A 20,042-nucleotide genomic window follows, 5' to 3' on the forward strand; every position below is an offset into this window, starting at 1 on the left:
TTGTGGCACTAACAACTCTTTGGAAGCTTTCAGCCACGGTGTACAATTTACTGGTCTAATTAAATATTAATTCTAAGTGTTACATTCTGTGGCTAAGAGCTTTTATTTTCCATCATCAGCCTGGAAGAGAAAGAGGTTACAAGGCTAATTTAATCTTCTTTTTTTTCCCTAGCATTAAAGCTTAACTACACAGGCACAAAAACATCATTAAAGATGCAGTATTCCTTTTTATTATGATTATATTGTAATTAATAGAGCAGGTCTAAACAAAAAGATGTAAAATTACATTCTGAAATTTCAAGGTTTTTAAACAACACCAAAAGTTCATATAAAAATGTTTCTAAGCTAACACTGCACAGAAATTCAATATTCAGCTACATGAAATTCATTTAAGATGGGAAATACATATGCAATAATTTAAATATAAAATAATTTTACACAAAATTATTGTTCTTTGCTCTGAAATACAACAGACAACAGATAAACCCCATATTTAATGCTAGATTCACAGGGCATTTTTTTCAACTACTTGTACTTATCTGAAAAAAATGGTATTGCTTCAGAAAAACAATACCACCTTCCGTTTTATAACAGAATTACTGGCTTAAAGCAGATAACTACTTTGTCCTGCATTATTTAAAGTCACTCTTCTAATCTTTACTTATCAGTGTCCAAATGGGCTCAATACATGAGCCTCTTCCCTTCTGCTTCCATAACAGTTGTGTCCATGTCTGGACACTGGGCATTATATTAACTACTTAGTCCAGTAGCCAAAAGATTCCATATGCTTGAACAGATGACTATCTCCATACTGTGATGGGATATTTAACTGTTTAGGTCTAATATTGCAGTTGAAAGATTTAGTTCTACATCTTACCTAATTCTTTAAAGTTTTCCTAGGCGTATTTTCAGATTATATACATAAAATGTAAAATAAAATTGTGATGTTGCACATACTTATTAACTTGTAAAGTTTAATGTATTAGTTTTAGAAAAGTGATTTTTTTGATTAAAAGATAGTGTGTTGATGAGACGGTGATAAGGTTGTATATATAGAATGTCCTTCTAAAAAGTAAAAATTATTAAAATGAGAAGGCTTTCCTAAGCATGCAATTTTAACATACAATGTGACTGTTAATCATAATACAGCTAACTCAATTAACACGTGGGTACAAAAATATGCTTCAGATGTATATTGCATTTGTTTTTGAAATGGGGCATTGTTACCAAATCAGAAGTGGCAGAGCTGGAATACAGCCTGTTGGCAGCCATAAACTTATTTTATGAAACAACAATTTTTTTTCTATTTCTTCTGCAACTCGATTAGCAAACACTATCAACAACACTAATAGAAATTGGAAAAAAAATACTACCCCACAATTTAAATTTTAAATTGTATACTTCTGTGACCTTTCTACTCGGTCATAATTTTTAAAATGACTTTATGAATGTCTAGAATATCCAAACCAGAGTATTCGTATCTGAAAACTATGTGGATAAGCCAAGAATTCCTGTCATAAACTCATGACTCTCAATATTTCTTTGTATGGTTGTTAAGGTGTATTTCTCACATACAACAAAAAGCAACATACAACATTAAAAGGCAAGTAAAAAACCATCAATACAGAAAAACATGAAGACCATTTCATATTTGTAGCTCCTATTTTACAGAGAATTTCAAAAGCTTGCTTAACTATGATACAGAAACTACATGACATTTTACCTCAATATAAATTTGTGTGCAGTGGCTACCTCATCAAATACATTTGAAGGATATTCAGCATTTTACAATTGTGAACTCTCAGAAGTTAAGAGTTCTAAGGCAGGCAATCACTCTTAGCTCTTGTCATAGGAATAAAGATTTCAAACTGTGAGAAATTCACAAGCTATAGGAGTTCACATCTTATAATCCTATATTAGCAATGGATTCTAAGGCATTCTATTGCTTGACTTCGAGTTTAGCTGCTAAATTACTCAGTGTGAACACAAAAGGCTATGGATGTGAAAAGGTTTGTTTCTGAATTTTTCTACACTGAAACATACAGTAACTTATGCACTTCAGTGAATTCAAAGCATCAAAACATTAATATTGTAGGAAATTAATTTTTTAACGTACTGGATGAAATAATGAAAATACCTTGCTAAACAGAACTTCAGACTCTGAGGACAGGTTCTGTAACAAAACAAGACTTATTCATACTGACTTTTCATTAGTCAATTAATTTCCCTTGGTACACACTGACTAATATGGTTGTTAGTCCTCACCAGTAATAGGGCTTCAAGTTCAAAATAAACAATGGTTTTAACACAAGTGTTACACTTTCTCCTAGTGAAAATAATAATCTACTCAATAAAGTATTACTTAAGTGATACAAAATTGGGAGGAACAGGGACAGAATTACAAACATTATTTAGTATTTTGGGGTAAAGATGTTTTTGGATTTACCAATGATTTCTAGTAATTAAAGAAAAAGAAAAAATACAATAGGAAAATATTTTAAATTATAATTTAGAGCTTTTGGAAGTATAAATCAGTGTGACATGAAAGTTCTTTAAGTCACACTCCTGTAGCACAAGATTTTTTTTTTTTTTTTAAATTAGGTATCAAAATGCATGGATTATCAACATACAGAAAAAGAGTCCTTATTTGTTTTTGGACTTTTGTTTTCGACATAAGGAAATAATATTCCTTAATTTTGGAAAGCGTAAAAAGAAATGAAATCCCCCTTCAGTCTGCCCTCCTTGATCAATGCTAGATTTTTAAAATGGGAGTAATTTTCCCTTTTCAAATGCACCATCTGATTTCATAGGCACAATCCATCTTGGTAGAAAGACCTGAAAAATAACCTTCCATCAACTATTTTAATCATACTTGTAAGTATCTCAATATTTATTACCTGACAGTATAAGAGTATGCTCAATCAGTAGAAAATATCAATCAAGTAAAACTTGTCACACATCACCTGAATAAAATTCATAATTGGATAAGTTTTTAGTGTCATTTTCTTGAAATCCTGTTCCAGAATAATGTCCTATTTTTGTGGTTGAAAAAAGAGATTTTTATTTTTCCTTCATGCACTGTTTGCACTAGAATTTTCATCAATAAAACACAAGGAATGTGTTCTTTAGTGGACTACAATTTCTTCAAATTACTCTGAAAAAACCCTGTAGACAACCAGATTTTCTGTAAATTTGTGTCTTTTATCACAATATAGCCTCACAGAAGACTGTGAAGACATTCAGTGTCCCATCAAACTGGGTGAATGAGCATCATCTTTGGATAGATGCAATTCAAAGTTATCAAATCCAAGACAATGAATAGCTAGAATAATGAAAGAGCCACATTGGTGGATGTGTACCACAGAGGGAAAAGCATCAAGAAAAAAAATCACTGTCTAATGTTCAGTAGTCATCAAAGAGACAAAGCAGACATTAGAATGTAGGAAACGTGAACAATCATAGCATGACTGTGTTATGTTACTGTAATAAAGTAAAATATGATTAAAAGAAAAGTGACTGTTTAAAAACATAAATGAGGCAGCATGAGAAAAAATACAAAACAATCAGAATACAGAAAAGATAAAATAGGCAGCCTCATCTTATTGTCTCATCAGCCAAGAACAAAGATATAATTTATGAAAAGTAAAGGCAAAATCAAACTTTCTGAAAAAGAAATAAACCAGGTAGATTTAATTTGTGGAACTCCCAGTCACTTGTGAGGTATTTGGCAAAATATATTAAAGAAAAAAATCCCAAACTATATATATATATATAATATATATATTCCACATATATATATATGCATTATTCATACACTACATATAAAAATATAACTAGTCTGGGTTGGAAAGACTTTGTCCTTATTGAAAATCAGTACTACCAACTGTACGTTTTATTTCTTCACTGGAGTAACTAGTACTGGGGGCTGACAAAGGCAAGATGCGGTATGAGTCACTACTAAAAATCTAGTTTCTCAAGAGAAAGCAGGTAAAAAAGAAACCATTTTTCTGCATATGTAATGCAGGAAAAAACTTGATTAAAATGTGATTTTGAACTCACATTTACCTTCATGGAAATTATTCATGTGAAGAATTTACGTGTAGACTGCTTAATACAGTTGGGAGGCAAAAGTTAACAGAAAATACAGAAATAGTAGTTCAGGGAACAAATGTGGAATTTAGCACATCTTCAGAAAAAAGTGTGCATTTTCTGTGCCTTCAGTGTATTGACTAAGATTCAACAGAGAAAGCATATGCTAGAACTTACTCTGATCAAATTAAATATATATAGAGAAATGCACTTGGAAAAAAAAAATCCCCTTCTCTTATTCTTTCAGAAAGAAAAGATATTTTCTTCACTTTTTTAATCCAGCAAGGAACCTCAGCAACAGAATGGTGAGTAGCTGGGTTGTGAGAATGTGAGCAGCTGCTGTTATTATAACTAAAGGTCTGCCTACGGCTTGAGCCTGAGAGACCACATGTTCGGCTGTCCTCTCATCTTGCCATCCTCACCAATTAACTATTAACATGGAGGGCTGTACACATGCTCTCAGGGGCTCTTTAACAGGCTTCTTGGAGAGTGGAACAACTACACAGCAGGGCTCTGGGAACTGAGTAATGTGGGGTATAAGGAACCCTCAGCAGCTTTGCTCCTCCTAATGACAGTTTTCCCCATAGTTTAGTGCTTAAAGAAGGATACATGAAATTTAACAATTTCAAAAAAAATAATTAACGCTCTCATTTGTTTAAGGCTACTAAGCAAAGATTCTGGAAATAATATCTCTTTCTGTTTAACTCAAAATACTCTAGCACTTACTGTAAAACAATTCGGTTAAAATCTAAAAATCAGTTATTTAAAAAATGAGATATAATTTCAATCCTAACTCCATGGGAATTGATTTATATGGAATTTATAAGCATAAACCCCAAATCAACTAAGTTTACAACAAACAAAAAACTTTGCCCTTCAGTTTGTTTCTCAGAGATGTTTCTGGACTTCTCTAAAATCTGATCATACCTTTTACTGACATAATATATATATAAAAAAAGACTACAATGAAACCAATTGTATGTCCCAATTATGGACAGGTAATTCCAACGCGTAAAAAGAAGGATGCTTATTTTACATTCACAAATTCTATTCATTGCATTAAATTCTAATGTCAATCTTTTTGAAGGCAAACTGCCCTCTAATATTTAAAAACAGCAAAGTAAGGAGATGGAGGCTTGTACTGCAAGAGGAATATTCATACACTTTTGACTGCAATGGTAAAAATAGAAAATTGTTTCGTTTCTTTATTTTTGAAGCAGAAAGTGCATCAGGGTATCTAGATAAAAAACATTTGCAGGTATTCAAACACCTTTACAAAATGCAATACTCAAGTGAGAGTCATGTACTTACCTAAAACAGGATTTAATCTAACGATAAACTCATCTTCTATGAAAACATTTTGCATAATATGAGGTTTTATCCAGTACTTTTTTACTATAATCAAATCAAATGAATATCTAAAATTATAGGTTCTCTGTTCATTGTGAATTATAATTTTGCTTTTGTAAGTTACATTACCACTTGCAGAAAAAAAAGACTATCTGCATTTTTCCTTTTGCTAAAAAAGTTTATTTCCAGAAGACACATTTAAGTCTCCATATACCCTCAGTGCTGTTAGCAGCTTCTGATTTTGCAGTTGGGAAAATTACTCTGATACCATAACTGGGTTGCTCCTGGTTCCAATACAAGGGGATATTTGAATTAAAGAGTAAACCAGTATCTTGCAGTTCCTGGCACACATCATCATAACATCACACATCATCATAATGAGCATGACAGATTAAGACAGTGGACTGAAATTTCTGGAATCAAAACTCTAAACAGTGTTCTGAAGGCAGTGGAAAAGTATGTAGGGATGTTGTAAAAGAAATAAATTAAGAAGAGATTACTAGCACGATTCTGTTTTTTTAATAGTTTCTGAAATTTTGTTAGTTTTTCAAAAAAGACTAAGACCCACATAAAGCATAATTGTCTTAAGATGGTTTTACACTTAGGTCTTTGTAGATTTTGCAGCATGATTGTCCCACACAAGTACAGAAACACTACAGTGAAGTTATGTTTAACTTTGCTGTTTGAACAAAAAGTTTTCAAAATGTCCAGATTTGCATGTATTTTCTTACCATGAATTTTAAATTTTTGCTAACTGATGTGTCAGCTATGAAATGTAGCAAAGACAGCATTCCTACCTGGATAAGGTGAGCAGGCACTGTGATGATGCAGGCTGACAAAGATTTTCTGAGGAGGCCACGGAGAACATACAGAAATTTTGTAAGGCTATGAATATCTTCAGGAGTATCACTGCTACAGATGTCATCACCCCACAACATGGAACCCAGACTCTGAATTCCTATCCGCAAAATATTCTTTTGTTTTTTCTATTGAAAAGAAAAGCACCACTTGTTATTTTTTAAACTTTAAGAGGAAAATGGCATGCAACGTATTTTAAAACTACAATTTATAGAATTCATGTCCATAATAATTACATATTTTATGTAATCATAGCTTAATCTCAGATGATCTTATAAAAATTACAAATGGAATGACATTTTTTTCACTGACTGGGTATCATGCTATGTCAGATAAACAAGCACAATGTAAGAGACAGCATGGAAATACTGAAAACTACTAATCTGCATTTTGCAACCCGCTAAATGTATGTATATTCTGACACAAAAGGCAGTAATACTATGATTTTTCATGTCCTTTCTTTTCTCCATCACTGCCTTGAAAACCATGCAAAAAAAATAGATCTTTTCTCTCAGCTTTAAACTGGTCTGCTGGAAGGGGCTGAGTGTAATCAAATACAACTTTTGCCTCTGTTTTCAACTTTCTGCTGTGTTACTTTCATAACCTGACTATTCTGTTTGCTTCAGCTTCACTTTTTCTGCTACTTCTAAATGAACAAGGTCATTTGTGGCCTACCAATGCATGGCCCTTTCACTGTTTTAGAAGTCTGTAAGTATCATCTACATTCCTGTCAACTCCTTCCAACTAACGAAAGAAGGTTTACCCACAGGTATGGAGAAACAGTCTCTGATGGAGGCATCAGCAGATTGTCTCTTAAGGACTACATCTTTCTGAAAGTCCTTGACATGAGTGTTTCTAGATCTGCTTTAGTTAGCTACCGGGCACTAGAATCTAAGCTGTTTTGACATGTAAAATCCTAAACAGCCTTGTGTGTTACCTAGCTAAAGTGTTTGCTGCCCTGCAGAATGCTGGCAGAAGAGCATCCAGCCGTGGCAGTGGCTGATAAAGCTCCTTTTCTGAAGGGGCAGATTCTGAAGCCAGAGTGGTAATTTGTTTACGCAAAGTAAAATGTCATCTCTCATGATGACAGATCTCATTTCTGCTTATTTGATTGACCCTTCCTGGTGATCTTTAAGAAGTATTTTAGGTATATTTACTATCAGCTGAGAGAGAGACAATAAGCACCCTTGTTGAAAGACTTCCTGTACAAGGTGATCAAAGATACATTTCTAGAGTTTAGGGTTCATACTTAAAGGTCAGCTTTATATATATATATCTCTACATACTAGTTTAGCTAGACAAAAGTTTCCAGGTACTTTTCATTACAGTAAAATGCTTTGATAAACTGTAGATACTCATCTCTACCAGCTGGAATGAACAGTAACTCTCAAGCACAAAACACTGCGCAGCTGCTCTGGAAATCCAGATGAAAGGTTTTGCCAAGACAAGAGGCTACTTTTATAAATACTTCTTTCTCCATATTGGGTAGACAGAGCCCAAGTTGTGATACACAGTTGGTACCACATGGCTCTGCATTTATCCAACCCCTGTGGGTTACACAGTGAGATGACCTGCCAATTCGCTTACAATCTTTGTGAAAGTGGTATGTTTTAACTCTGGCAGATTCTTTAGTCTCCAGCTTTGCAGGCTTTTAGGCTTTACTTATGTAAAGTTAACTTTTTACACTACAGTATGAAGATCTGGATAATAGTACAGGGTAATACGACACAACCTGACTTCTCTGTATATTTGTTAGGTTTGGATGTTCTAAATTTTAAAGAATAGGAAAAATATTAGCTAGTCTAATATTCTTTAGTGACTTCTAAACAGGGCAGATTCATGCATTTCGTGATGTGTGTTTAAGTATTAGTACTAAATCAGGCATTTAAGAAAACTACTTTATCAAGATATAATGGATATGACCATGCAGAGAAAGTGTTCTGGTATTTCAAAATTTCAAAGCAACATACATAAAACTTACAGAAACTTTTCTAATGAGAAAAAAAAATACATTTTCTTATGAAAAACATCCACAAGAACAAACAGAGAAAAAACTGTATCAGGGTATCAGTTCTCTTATTGAATAAAGGATGACAAATGCTTGTTTCACAATATTAAATCATAAGAATTGTAAAAGATAAAGCTGTTCAAACACCAGAGGATATCAGATGTATTTATTTTGGCTGGCCAGTAACAGAATTTCTACCAGTATAATTCGGTCAGGCCCACAAGGCCCTGACAAATGGCTTATTCCATGACTGAAATATATAGAAAGTGTTAAGTCTAATATTCTGTAATAAGCCTGCAGTAAAGAGTAGGATAAAAAATTTTTATATACCACTACATCTTTTATACTTTCATTAGTTTGGAAGTTAGTTTTTTTTTTTTACCTTTTGCATATAATTTTTGTAACAATGTTTGCTTTGGCAGCAAGAATTCTGATTATGAAGAATTAAAAAATCCAACAAAAAAACAATCCTTCCCAACTTCCAGGGTAATAAAGTCACCCAACTTGAACTCCAAAGTATACCAAAGAAATGTTAAGGAAATATAGTTGCCTATGAAAGTTCTGTTGCCAAACATGAAAAACCCATAATATTCTGAAACAAAAAAGTGCTGTTCTGTACAACTTAAACCATGCTCAAATTATAAAGGGCTCATGCTCAATGATCAGCAGCAAAGAGTTACTCTGAGGTTTCTGAAAGATGTAAAACACACTCGTATTTCTAGGTTATAGATCATTCAGACCTTGCATTTGCAAACAGATCTTGGCAAAGGTGTTCTGGTCAGTGTGAACAAACAGGTAATGCTTTGATTAACTTCAACCACACTTTTTGGTAGCCTAATACCTCAAACCAGAATTATTGTCCTAAGGCGCACAAAGTCATGCAGGACAGTCAAGTATCAATCTATGTGGGCCAACAGCAAACGGTCCCATCAAACTAATGTTAACTAATCATACTAGGTCCTAGAGATGCCTGACCAATTTTTCAGAGGTCTACTAAACCTCTAAAAGTAGTTTTCACTAATTTTGCTAACTGTGTTAAACCTCTGTCAGCTGGGGTGAGTCACATTCTGATCATTTTTCTCCAGACCCCTCATCAAATACTCGTAAAAAGGAGTAGTAAGTCTAAGTATCATTGGGATACTAATGTGAAAGTAGCCAAAAATATCTGAAAGTTTTAACAGTCAAGTTAAACTTTTCCTTTGAATCCAGATTAAACAAGGAACACATTTCTAGACCTCAACAGTCTAGAGATTTTGGAAGGATTATACTTCACAGTACACAGAATTCAGAATTAGTGGCATCAACTTCTGTCATCCACAGACAGTGACTAACTGATCTACTTAAAGTCAGTAAGTAAATCTCTTGAAAGTTCAGTACCTCCCTGCTACATTTTGGTCCTTGCAGTTTTCTCTGAACCTCATGAAAGCCACTGCCAATAGGACCTACCCAAAATGGAAAGCATTATTTGGGAGAGATGAGCATACATGCACATACTTCTCAGAAGCTTGTATTATTATTATATACAGGAAAGGACACAGGTCCAGAAGAATACAAGCTGGTCCTTACTCTACAGTCTTCACATCTGGCTTCTAAAAAAGTACTCTTGAAGGCTTAGTAAATAGAAGGGGATATGGAGTAGCAGAGAGGTTAATTTATCAGAGATTTGGATGATAAAAGGTTACAAGGCATGTTCTGGGCCATAACTACATTCAACTCTGGACGTAATTTTTAAGAAGTGTGTATTACATGTTGCTTCTAAATGTATGTAACTTGAGTGTACAAAGAAGGATGATGCATGGGGAAAAGAGGAATCTTAAAAGAAAGTAACAGAAACCAATCCAGGAAATCATATGCATTATCTCCCTTGAAACAGAAACAACTACACAAGTGCTAATGGATTTCTAGATGGATAAACTGGCCTGAAAAAAGACTCTTTTTCTAACTTTTAAAGCTTCACCTCAGAAACTTATATATGTCATTTAGCAAACATATACTGAGTTGAAGTTCTGGTTTTGCTTTATTAACACTACCAAGACATTCTGAAACAATGAACAAGTACAGAAAATAACTATCCATATCTTTAATTTTTCCCTGCTTGCAAGGAACCCCCCAAAATACCAACCTTCATTTTCTTTTACATGTAAAAAAATATTCAGGAATATACAAAGAAAAATAAGAAACACCAGCCTAATCTCTTCAGTAGGAGGTTGTTTGCTGGCTGAAGGCTGGCAGGGTGTTTGTTTCTCTCAGCGCTGCTCCTTGCAGCCAGCAAGCTCTCGGGCTTCCACAGGACCTGTCACCGTGCGGGAGGAGCATCCCTGTGCACGGTGCCTTACCGTAGGATGACATGCCTGTTGCCATGGCTACCACAGCAAGTGGGGAGAGGTGCCTGTCAGGGACCAATATACTTCTCTAGACTGGCACTGCCACCAAAGGGAAGGCAAGCTCTCCCATAAATCTCAGCAGACTAAACACCAAACACAAATAACCTAAATTTACACACAAGTGTTCTGCGCAGGTAACATTGCTAAAACATACTCTTAGACACAAAAAATATACACTCCAACATTATCTTCCCTGCAAAAATGATTTCTAAGATATTCAACTGGTAATAGTACACAGTCTCATATTATATTCTCTGAGGCTCTCCAGCACCTATACTAATTAACTTCTAACACCGTAACATTTCCATCATACAACAATAAAGATAACCACCTATCAATTAAACATATACATATATATAATATATTAGTTTAGTTCCATCTACTCCAAGGGACTCGCATATTACTGAATATGACAAAGAATAATACATAGGGCACTGTTCAAATTAGAAAAGGGCTTCCCGCCTATATTGTTATGCTTAAAATGTTTCTGATTACCCACAGTATGATTTATGAAGAGTACAGAAATCTTCAGAAGTCCTGTACGCTGTTTTGCTTTGTAAGTTGAAAAAGCATTCTTATTTCTTTACTTGTGTTTCAATGCTCACTATATAAAGATGCACACCATTTGATTCATTAAAAATTCACTCCGGTTAAGCCAATGGTGAAAAAATCTGGAAGTTTAAGATTTAATGTTCAGTCACAAAAGTCTTGAACACATTATGGCTAGAGCAACTTTGGAAAAAAATACTATAAGGGAAAATGTGTTTTCCTTAATTAGATTATATTTGACAATCCATTTATTAGCTAATTGCACATAATATGCATTTTATTGATGCTGGCTTACAGTTTTTTTCTCGCACAGTCTGTGTATCTGTAACAGGTAAAAACTCCAAATGCACATTAAAATATGAACCCCACTATTTGCTTGTTCACTTTAGCAATGATTAGAAACATCTTGGTCCTTGTTACTTTTTCCAAGACCTCCTTGTGCCACCCTTGAAAATTCAGAAAACAACATTAGTTACAGGATTACAGAAGAGTATGAGGGACTTCAGTACCTGGGCATCAGAGCCATCAAACCCTTCCTGGTAAATGATCCTCTGAATGGACTGAAGCAGCCTTGTGTAAGCACTGTTCATATTACTGTTGGTAAGAAGAAATAGTTTAGTAACACATTTTAATACTCTCCTATATATGTTTCTAACAGCTGTATTAAAAATAAATATAAGTAGACACAGCTTTCAGTTTGGAAGGGTCATATAGAAAAAAGGTGTTGTAGAAATAAAAAGCCAAGCATCTTTGAATAAAGTTGACATTATAAGCAGTTGTGATTGCTTAATGCCAACTAGTTCAGTGCTCAGACATTTAGTGAAAGCTAAAATCTCCAGGGATTAAGATAACTTAATTATGTCAGGCTCACTTACATCTAGAAGATTAATGATTTAACGTATCAACTTAAAGTTGAAACCAGCACACTACTAATCTTCTATAACTGACAAAGATCTACCCAATTGTTATTCCAAGTATACCTAATCAATGCCCTGATGGACACAGTTGACTTTCTATTACTGCAAATTTTCATACATACAACTGCTATGATAATCAAAACCAACAAAAGACAAAAAAAGACAATATTTTCACAATTAAAAAGTTCACATAGCTAATTTTGTTTTTTAGTATTTTTTCTGATACCACACCAGAGCATAAGATACATCCTGCTACGCTATTTTGTATCCATAGAGGTGTTATTACTGCTTCATTTGCAAGACAGCATAATTGTGAGGTAGAATCTATTTTATGTATTATTTAGAAAATACAACAAAATAAAAATAAAAAAGAGCAGCAAACCAGTGGCTAAAAATGGGTTTAAGCAGACTTAAAACCAAATGAAAGTTCAGCAAATTGTTTTGTCGAAGTCTTAGAAGATCCAGTTCCTGCATGTCCAAAGCATTTCTTCAGATATGCTCGTGCTCTCCAGTCTGCAGGCTAACGCATACAAAGGATGGAAAGTCCTAATCTTTACTTTAAAAAAGCAAGCCAGTTGTTCACTTCTGAAGAACATACACTGTTCTCTTAAATCTCATAGAACATACTGCCTTGTGTGTCTGGACTTGATGTAGGTTCCTCACTGCAGCTGCGAGTTTAAGCCGTTCTATCTTTTCTAGCTTTGGCATTTCCTTCCAGTCTTACTAATTACCATCATGCATTGTGGATTCAAATCTTTTTGTGTACTTCAGAAATATGGCAGATTGTTTCAAAAAATTTGCCTCTAAAAATATTCTTACTTGCTCCACTCATTTTATATGCCTGGTCTAATAACAGCCCTGGTTGAAAGGGACCTTGAAAGATCACCTGGTCCAGACATGAATGAAGCTATTCCCATTACTTCAGTAAGAGTCAGAAATATTATCCAAATGTATTTTAGTAATGAATGCCTAAATAAACCCAAATAAATTTGCTTTCATACATTTGCACGTACAACAACGTTTCTGAGCAGCACTTGAGTTACAAACCTGTCTTTTCTACCATTGGTTTAACTCAGAATTCTATATTTCTTTCAAGAAAACAGTATCAACCCAACCCCGATCCCCTCAATGATATATTTAAGTTATAAACATCTACAATCAAAAGTCATATAGTCATAATAAAGTTGAGTTTTGCAATACTCAATGTCAGAAAACATTAAGAGATGACCTTTCTCAGATATGAATAAAAGGGAAAGCTTCCAAATTAAACTCCATTTATTTGTTGTCAGATTTCGTGCCCTAGAAGGCTACTGGTTAAACTGATGTACCTTCATAATTTAATACTATGAAATTCACAGCTGAAAACAACTGGCAACGTGACATATAATGTGTAAAGTCTGCCTTGCTATACAAAAAAAAGCATCTCAAACAAAAGAAGGAGTAAATTTTGCTTATGAAGTCAATTACTTTCCTAGCATTTAGTTGCAAAAGGAATGGCTGTGTAAAATGTTATAACTATACTGTCTAGCAGGTGGCAGTTTACAGGGCAGGTGGAAGGGAAGAGGGCTTTAGCCTCCATGCTAACCAAAATGTCTTCTCTTTCCATGTCGTCACATTACTGCAACACACACACCACCCTTGTTGCTTGCACAGTGCTGCAATTTCTCCCCAGTTTTGCCAGAGCTGCAGAGAATTTGCAACACTTCACAATAACCAGAAGCATTCATGTATCCTTTTGGATATCCCTTTGTCCTTTTGCAAAAGATAGAAACTGCTGCTCACCAATATTAGGAAGGAGTTTGCAACTATCGTATAGCCACAGCCACCGGAACACAGTATGTGCAATAAGAAAAGATGACTGCGGTCTTTGTTACCACACACTAGCATTTTCAAGCTTGTGTATCTACCACTTTGCTTATGAGTATCACCATGCTATCTACAGGGATGCCAGAGAATATACTACAATCACAACACACTTCAATTCCTGATTTATTACTAACTTGCTTTTAGAAGTTAGGGGATAAAAAATATAAAATACCTAAAGCATCAGCAGAATTAAACAGTCCCAAAATTAAAACAAGCAAATAAAAGAGATCTCTAATTAATCCATCAGAAAAAGATTTGCAGCAAAGAAAGAATTAAAGCAAATAATGTGATGCATATGGATTTTTTAAAACCTAAAAATAGCTGCTCTTCTACTTCTTGCTAAAGTATTAATGGTTTATTTGAATTTGAACCATGCTGTGTAAATAAATATTGTGGAAACAGTATTTCTAAAACCAAGTTGCATTACCCTTCTGGCAATGTTTGTCATAATATTTAAGGAAGGAAATAAGGTATTTCTTATTTTCTAATTTCAAGTCTTTTTTTTTTGGCTTTGTTACTAACCACCATTTAATTCTGATAATGAGTTTAAACAATTCCTTCTTTACTCTTTTTTTTTTTTTGTTTAGCAATTTAGTAATGGATAAAGCAGGAGCTGGCAAGAAGGTATCCTGGTTACAATGGAGCCTCTGACTTCTCTGTTGATAGTTTCTAAGCAGTTAAAAAAGGTTAAGTTATCAAGGGTATGACAAATAGCCTTATTATGTATAAGGAGACCCCATTAGGGAAGACAGTCAAACCTGTTCTAAATTTATCAGTAAATCTAGACTCTAGATAAACGTGTTCTTTTTCCAAAAAAGTAAAACTTGCGGTAAAACTTACAAGTATTATTGAAAAACTAGTTCCCTTGTTTATCAAACTTTCTCTTCTGGTAATTGCAACTGAACAATAAGGATAGAAGTAGAGGAGTAAAAAGTAAACTTTTTCTGTGATGCACGGAGTTATCACAGAGGATATTTCTGTCTTCCTGTTAAGTACCAGCATTAGCAATGCAATGAAAAGGACACCAGAATATCCTAGCAACAGCAACAGGAAAACAGTGCTGTCAACTGCACAACCTCATTGACCTGGTCCTAGCATTAGGGCCAGGACATAACTGCCCTTCACTAACATAAAAAATAATGAGATAAGGAGAAGGTTTATGCCTTCTTTTGGCACCGAACAGCTAGTCCCATTTACTGCTTCCTTTAGAACAGATATCCCAATCTGTTTTGAATTAATACTTATCATGGGGCAATGGACTTCTATCTGTCTTGAGTGGTTATCCAAAAGGGGACCCTGTAACCTAATTTAGCCATCAGGTACCAGAACTACAGGAAGAAGAGCAAACACAGTACTCCTCATCTCCCCCCCTCAAAAAGCAGATACACATCCATGCATACAAAAACACAGGAAAGATAAGAAAGATTGATCCAAACTTTAAAGGTGAACAAATCATGCACATAACCTCCAAATCTGATCTTTAATTGCAAAATAAAAGGCCAGTCAATAACTTAGTTCTGCCTAATCAGTCGAAGAATCTCCTTTCTTTGCAAGTCCATAAAGAAGCCAAGTGCTTGTATGGATAGGAAGAGGGACATGTGTATAGACATACATGATTTCTAAAAATGACCAAGAGTTTCTGGCCCAAATGAAGCCTTTATATCTCTGATCCCACAAGGAAAGCACTTTAATTACCTTGCAATAGACATTAGCTACAATTATGGAGACAGTTCACTCACTGAAGAACAGTTTAAATAAAATATGTTCCTTAATGTGACGCTAGAGAATTAGGAGCACCAAGATGATTTGGTGAGGGGTCTACAGAACAAACCTTATGAGGAGCAGCTGCGGGAACTGGGGTTATTTAGTCTGGAGAAAAGGAGGCTGCGGAGAGACCTTAACACTTTCTACAACTACCTGAACGAAGGCTGTAGCAAACTGGGTGTTGGTCTCTTTTCCCAAGTAACAAGTGATAGGTCAAGAGGAAATGGCCCTACGTTGCATCAGGGGAGGTTTAGATTGGATATTAGGAAAAATTTGTTGACCAAAAGGTTGTCAAGCACTGGAACAGGCTGCCCAGGGAAGTGGTTGGGTCACCATCCCTGGAGGTTTTTAAAAGCCATGTAGATGTGGCACACAGGGACAGGGTTTAGTGGTGGACTTGGCAGTGCCAGGTTAACAGCTCGACCTAATGATCTTAAAGGTCCTTCCCAACCTAAACAATTCTATGAGTTGGTTCTTTTTACAAATATATGGCTCTTATGACACAAAACATTATGACAAAGGACCTTGCTTATTAAAAGAAGCAGCACTGGTTTTCCAACAATTGTAAAATATATGCTCCCTATACTCACTGTTCCTGTTAGAGGCGTATTAGCTATACAGGAAAACGTGGTACATTACTTGTCTTGTATATTTTCTGCTTTAACTGCATGATCTGATTTTTGCTGTTACATCCCTGAGTGGTGAAAGGAAAGGAGTGCAAAGGATAGTTTTGTTGCCCACCCCTTCCGAAAGAAGGGTGGGGGAAGAAAACAGTTCCAAATGTCAAGGAGGAAAAATGAAACCTAAGACCTCCAAAGCTAGTCACCCACTACTTGAAAAAGAAAAGGAAAAGTAAGGCTAGTCAACAAGGTGAATGCTAGGTGCATCTAACAAGTTAGAGATTAAGTACATTCTTTGAGGAACATTGATTACATACAAAAGTAGCAGGTCTCTATCAGGAAAACCCAAAAAGGACAATAATGAGGGAATGCCTTATTCATATCAGTACTATGATAATTTAATCAAAAAAGTGCAATAAAACGTATATATATATATATTGAGCATCTAAAATCTTTTTTTACAATTACCAGCTCATCATGGCAGAATATATAGCTTATGACCTCAATGTGGAATGTGTATGTTGGGTTAGATACACTTCCCACAATGACTACATAATTTAAGGTGCCTCTTCAATGGCTGTAGTTACAGGACGATAACAATTTATTTCAGCCTGAACTTAAACCATGCTGTGCTCTGCTGCATTACAAATATTTAGAATGGCTCACGTTAGCTAAAATAAGGTGGAAACATTTTGAGAAGATGGAAGAGTTTTTCTTTTTTTGTCCCTGTAATTCCTAAATTTTTGCGACTTCTAATACAATAAAGAGGTATCATCAATCAACAATACCATTTACCTACAGAAAATTATATATTAGGCAAAACTATCAGTTTCCACTTCTTCCTCAACCTCTGCATGAGTGACAAAAGCAAAACATTCTTAGATTTAAAAAAAAAAAAGGCAAAACCATCACTAATTTTAATCTGCACTCCTACATGATTTAACAGAAAATTTCATTTAGCAGTATCTATACTGATACATAACTTGCAAAGTATACCCTTTAGAAAGTAATGAAATCTTTCACAAACATCCCATAATACATAGCCTATTAATGTAAATTATTTCAATAATAAACTATCCCCTTTCTTTAAAGTGCCTCCTTATTTTTGAAGGATTTGTCAGCTTTCAGTGTTAACACATTTTCTGTCAATCTTCTTTTGAGAAATTACATTGAAAAATCATACTCTTAGATATTTTCTGAATTTCAAGTCATATTTGTAACATTTTTCTTAGTTCCTTCCAGGCTATCAGTACTTTTTTTGAGGTACCGTCTACCTAATAGATTATAGAGATTTCACAGTGCTATAGAGGTAACTGGCATTACACGACCAGGTGGTTTTCTGGCGATGCACCTCAGACTGCAGTCTGAGAACCTTACATCTAAGAAATTACATCCTCAAAGTGGAGACTTGTAAAGTTGCCATGTCCATGCTCCTAGTTCACTGTAACAGCAAAAGAGGTTAGCTCAGGCTCTCAGTGGGACCTTCAGGCAATCAAAGATGAGAACTAATACAAATTGTTGACTTCTATTGGAAGGGTTAACTGTAACTATCATATTATTTTCTTTCAAATCATTGTCTAGTTAATCAAGAGAACAGAAATTTTTACTATTCTATTTACTTCTATTGAGGTTAGCTTAGAAGCCAGAAGCATTGTATTGATTTTCCAAACAGTAATGTCAACAAAATAATAACCTTTCCCTCTCCTTTTTATAAACTTTATTTAATGACATCATCCTGACAGGATTGTGAGCTCATTTTAATTCCTTGAGAAAGGAATGCTTCATTCAGAGTTTAATCACAATATTTGTAAAAAATACAGTACAAGCCCATTGGGTTTCTGTAAACTTATACATGTTTTGGGAGCAGCGCAATAATTGGTAACGTTCATACTTAGTTTTGTACTTAATACACTAAGACTAATGTGTATTAAAGAATCATAGAAGATTGGGATGAAAAGGACCTCAGGAGGTCTGACAGATATTTACCTAACTCGCCCTTAGAAATTTTCAGTGATGGAGATTCTACAATACTCCCAACTTGTGTCTGCAAGGAAACTTCTTCCCATGCTAATCATTAGAAAAAATACCTCATTTCCAGCCCATATTTCTACTGCTGCAGTTTACTGTAGCCCGTTACTGCTTGTCCTACCTTCAGCACACATCAGTTACCACCATCTGCATGTCAATTTTTAATGTGCGTCAAGACTTTCCTTAGATATGTCCAAGAACTTCCACTCTTCCCTCACAGGCCACAGATCCCAGTTCTCGATGCATACCCGTTTTCACAACCTTTTTTAGCTGATCCAGAGTTCTCTTGAACGATTCCATCACAAACTGGGCAGCCTTGTTATGGCTGAGAAGAACAGAAATACTTTGCTGCACATCTTTCACATTAAGCTCCATGCTTTTCAAATTATGCTGTTTGGTAGCATTAATCACTCAACACTGCTAATATATGCTATGTTCAAGACACTTTATAACTTCAGATCTTCTTCTGGAGACCTGCTAGACTATTTTATTTGTTCAATTAATTATTCCTACTAGTATGATATTTGACATGTCTTCACTCAATTCCATACAGTTTATTCCAGATCACTGACCTAAATCTTCTTAAATTCTACTTCTATTATCTAATCTGCATGCAATTATTCCTTAGTCTTTTTTCCAAATTTGACATTACGACTGCAAGAAAGATACCCATTACTCAGGATACATATCAAGCCAAATTAGTACTAGATTATTACCAGACCCAACGCTGGGATAAAGCCTGGTACTTCACTCAGGTTCAACTGTGACTCAGTGACAGCTTATTTAGAAGATAAGGATTTAACAATCAACATGACAAAAAGAAAGCCGTCAAACCAGGCTGTGTTCCTCCTTTGACATTATAACAGACTTTATCAATGGAGAGTATCTCCTGTTTCATTTTAGAGCTTTTTGACTTTATCCCAGTTGAATACCCATAAGCAAACAAAGGAAACATACTGGGTGAAACCACCCTAGAAGCTCAAAAATAGAATATATTATTTTTTCTGGTAATTTTTGGAGCACGCATGTTATCCCACAGATGTCTTCACCTTCTCTCCTTAAAGACAGGGATTTCTTTGGCCTTTTTGACTTTGTGGAACTCTGACAATTCTATATGTTTTACTGATGGACTTCATTAGGTCCCAGTTTGAAAACATTTATGTATTTTCTAACCTTGTCTTGCTTTATGCAAATTGGGTGGTCCAATTTGCTGATACTAACTGTGCTAGGTGCACATCAGTTTGGGGACTGGGGTAATGGGAGGAAGAGCTTTTCTCCACTTCCATCATTTTTTAAGAACTCCAACTATACAATATTGATGAAGAAAAGTTGAAATTCCAGTTCACTTTATTTTTTAAATGTGTGTCAAAATTGAATGACTGTAATTATGGGAATCTTAAATCCTCCATTTCTCTACAGTTAAATTTTATTTCAGAGGCTGTAATCCTGAAAAATTCTTCCCATCTTGTCTTAACCTTGACCTGCTGCAGCAACCTTTTTAACAGAGGGAATCCAAAACCAGTGGTGCTTGTGGTCAGGAAAGACAACAATCAAAGTCAGAAGATGAATGATCTACTGTAAATGAAGAAAGAGATACAGCCCACTCTTC

The 20,042-nt window shown here is 34.9% G+C and overlaps 1 protein-coding gene across 1 annotated transcript in view; it reads right to left on the reverse strand.

The window, feature by feature from the left end:
- The window catches only part of ELP4 (elongator acetyltransferase complex subunit 4), a 149,965-nt gene that overhangs the window by 91,735 nt on the left and 38,188 nt on the right, over window positions 1–20,042 (reverse strand). Inside the window, exons 6-7 of the mRNA XM_037402681.1 lie at window positions 11,748–11,832; window positions 6,237–6,425 (exon numbers count right to left, since the gene is read on the reverse strand). Coding sequence (XP_037258578.1) covers window positions 6,237–6,425; window positions 11,748–11,832 — 274 coding nt within the window. The remainder of the gene's footprint in view (window positions 1–6,236; window positions 6,426–11,747; window positions 11,833–20,042) is intronic.

The sequence above is a fragment of the Falco rusticolus genome, chromosome 10 (assembly GCF_015220075.1).
Source record: "Falco rusticolus isolate bFalRus1 chromosome 10, bFalRus1.pri, whole genome shotgun sequence".
In the NCBI taxonomy this organism is placed as follows: Eukaryota; Metazoa; Chordata; class Aves; order Falconiformes; family Falconidae; genus Falco; species Falco rusticolus.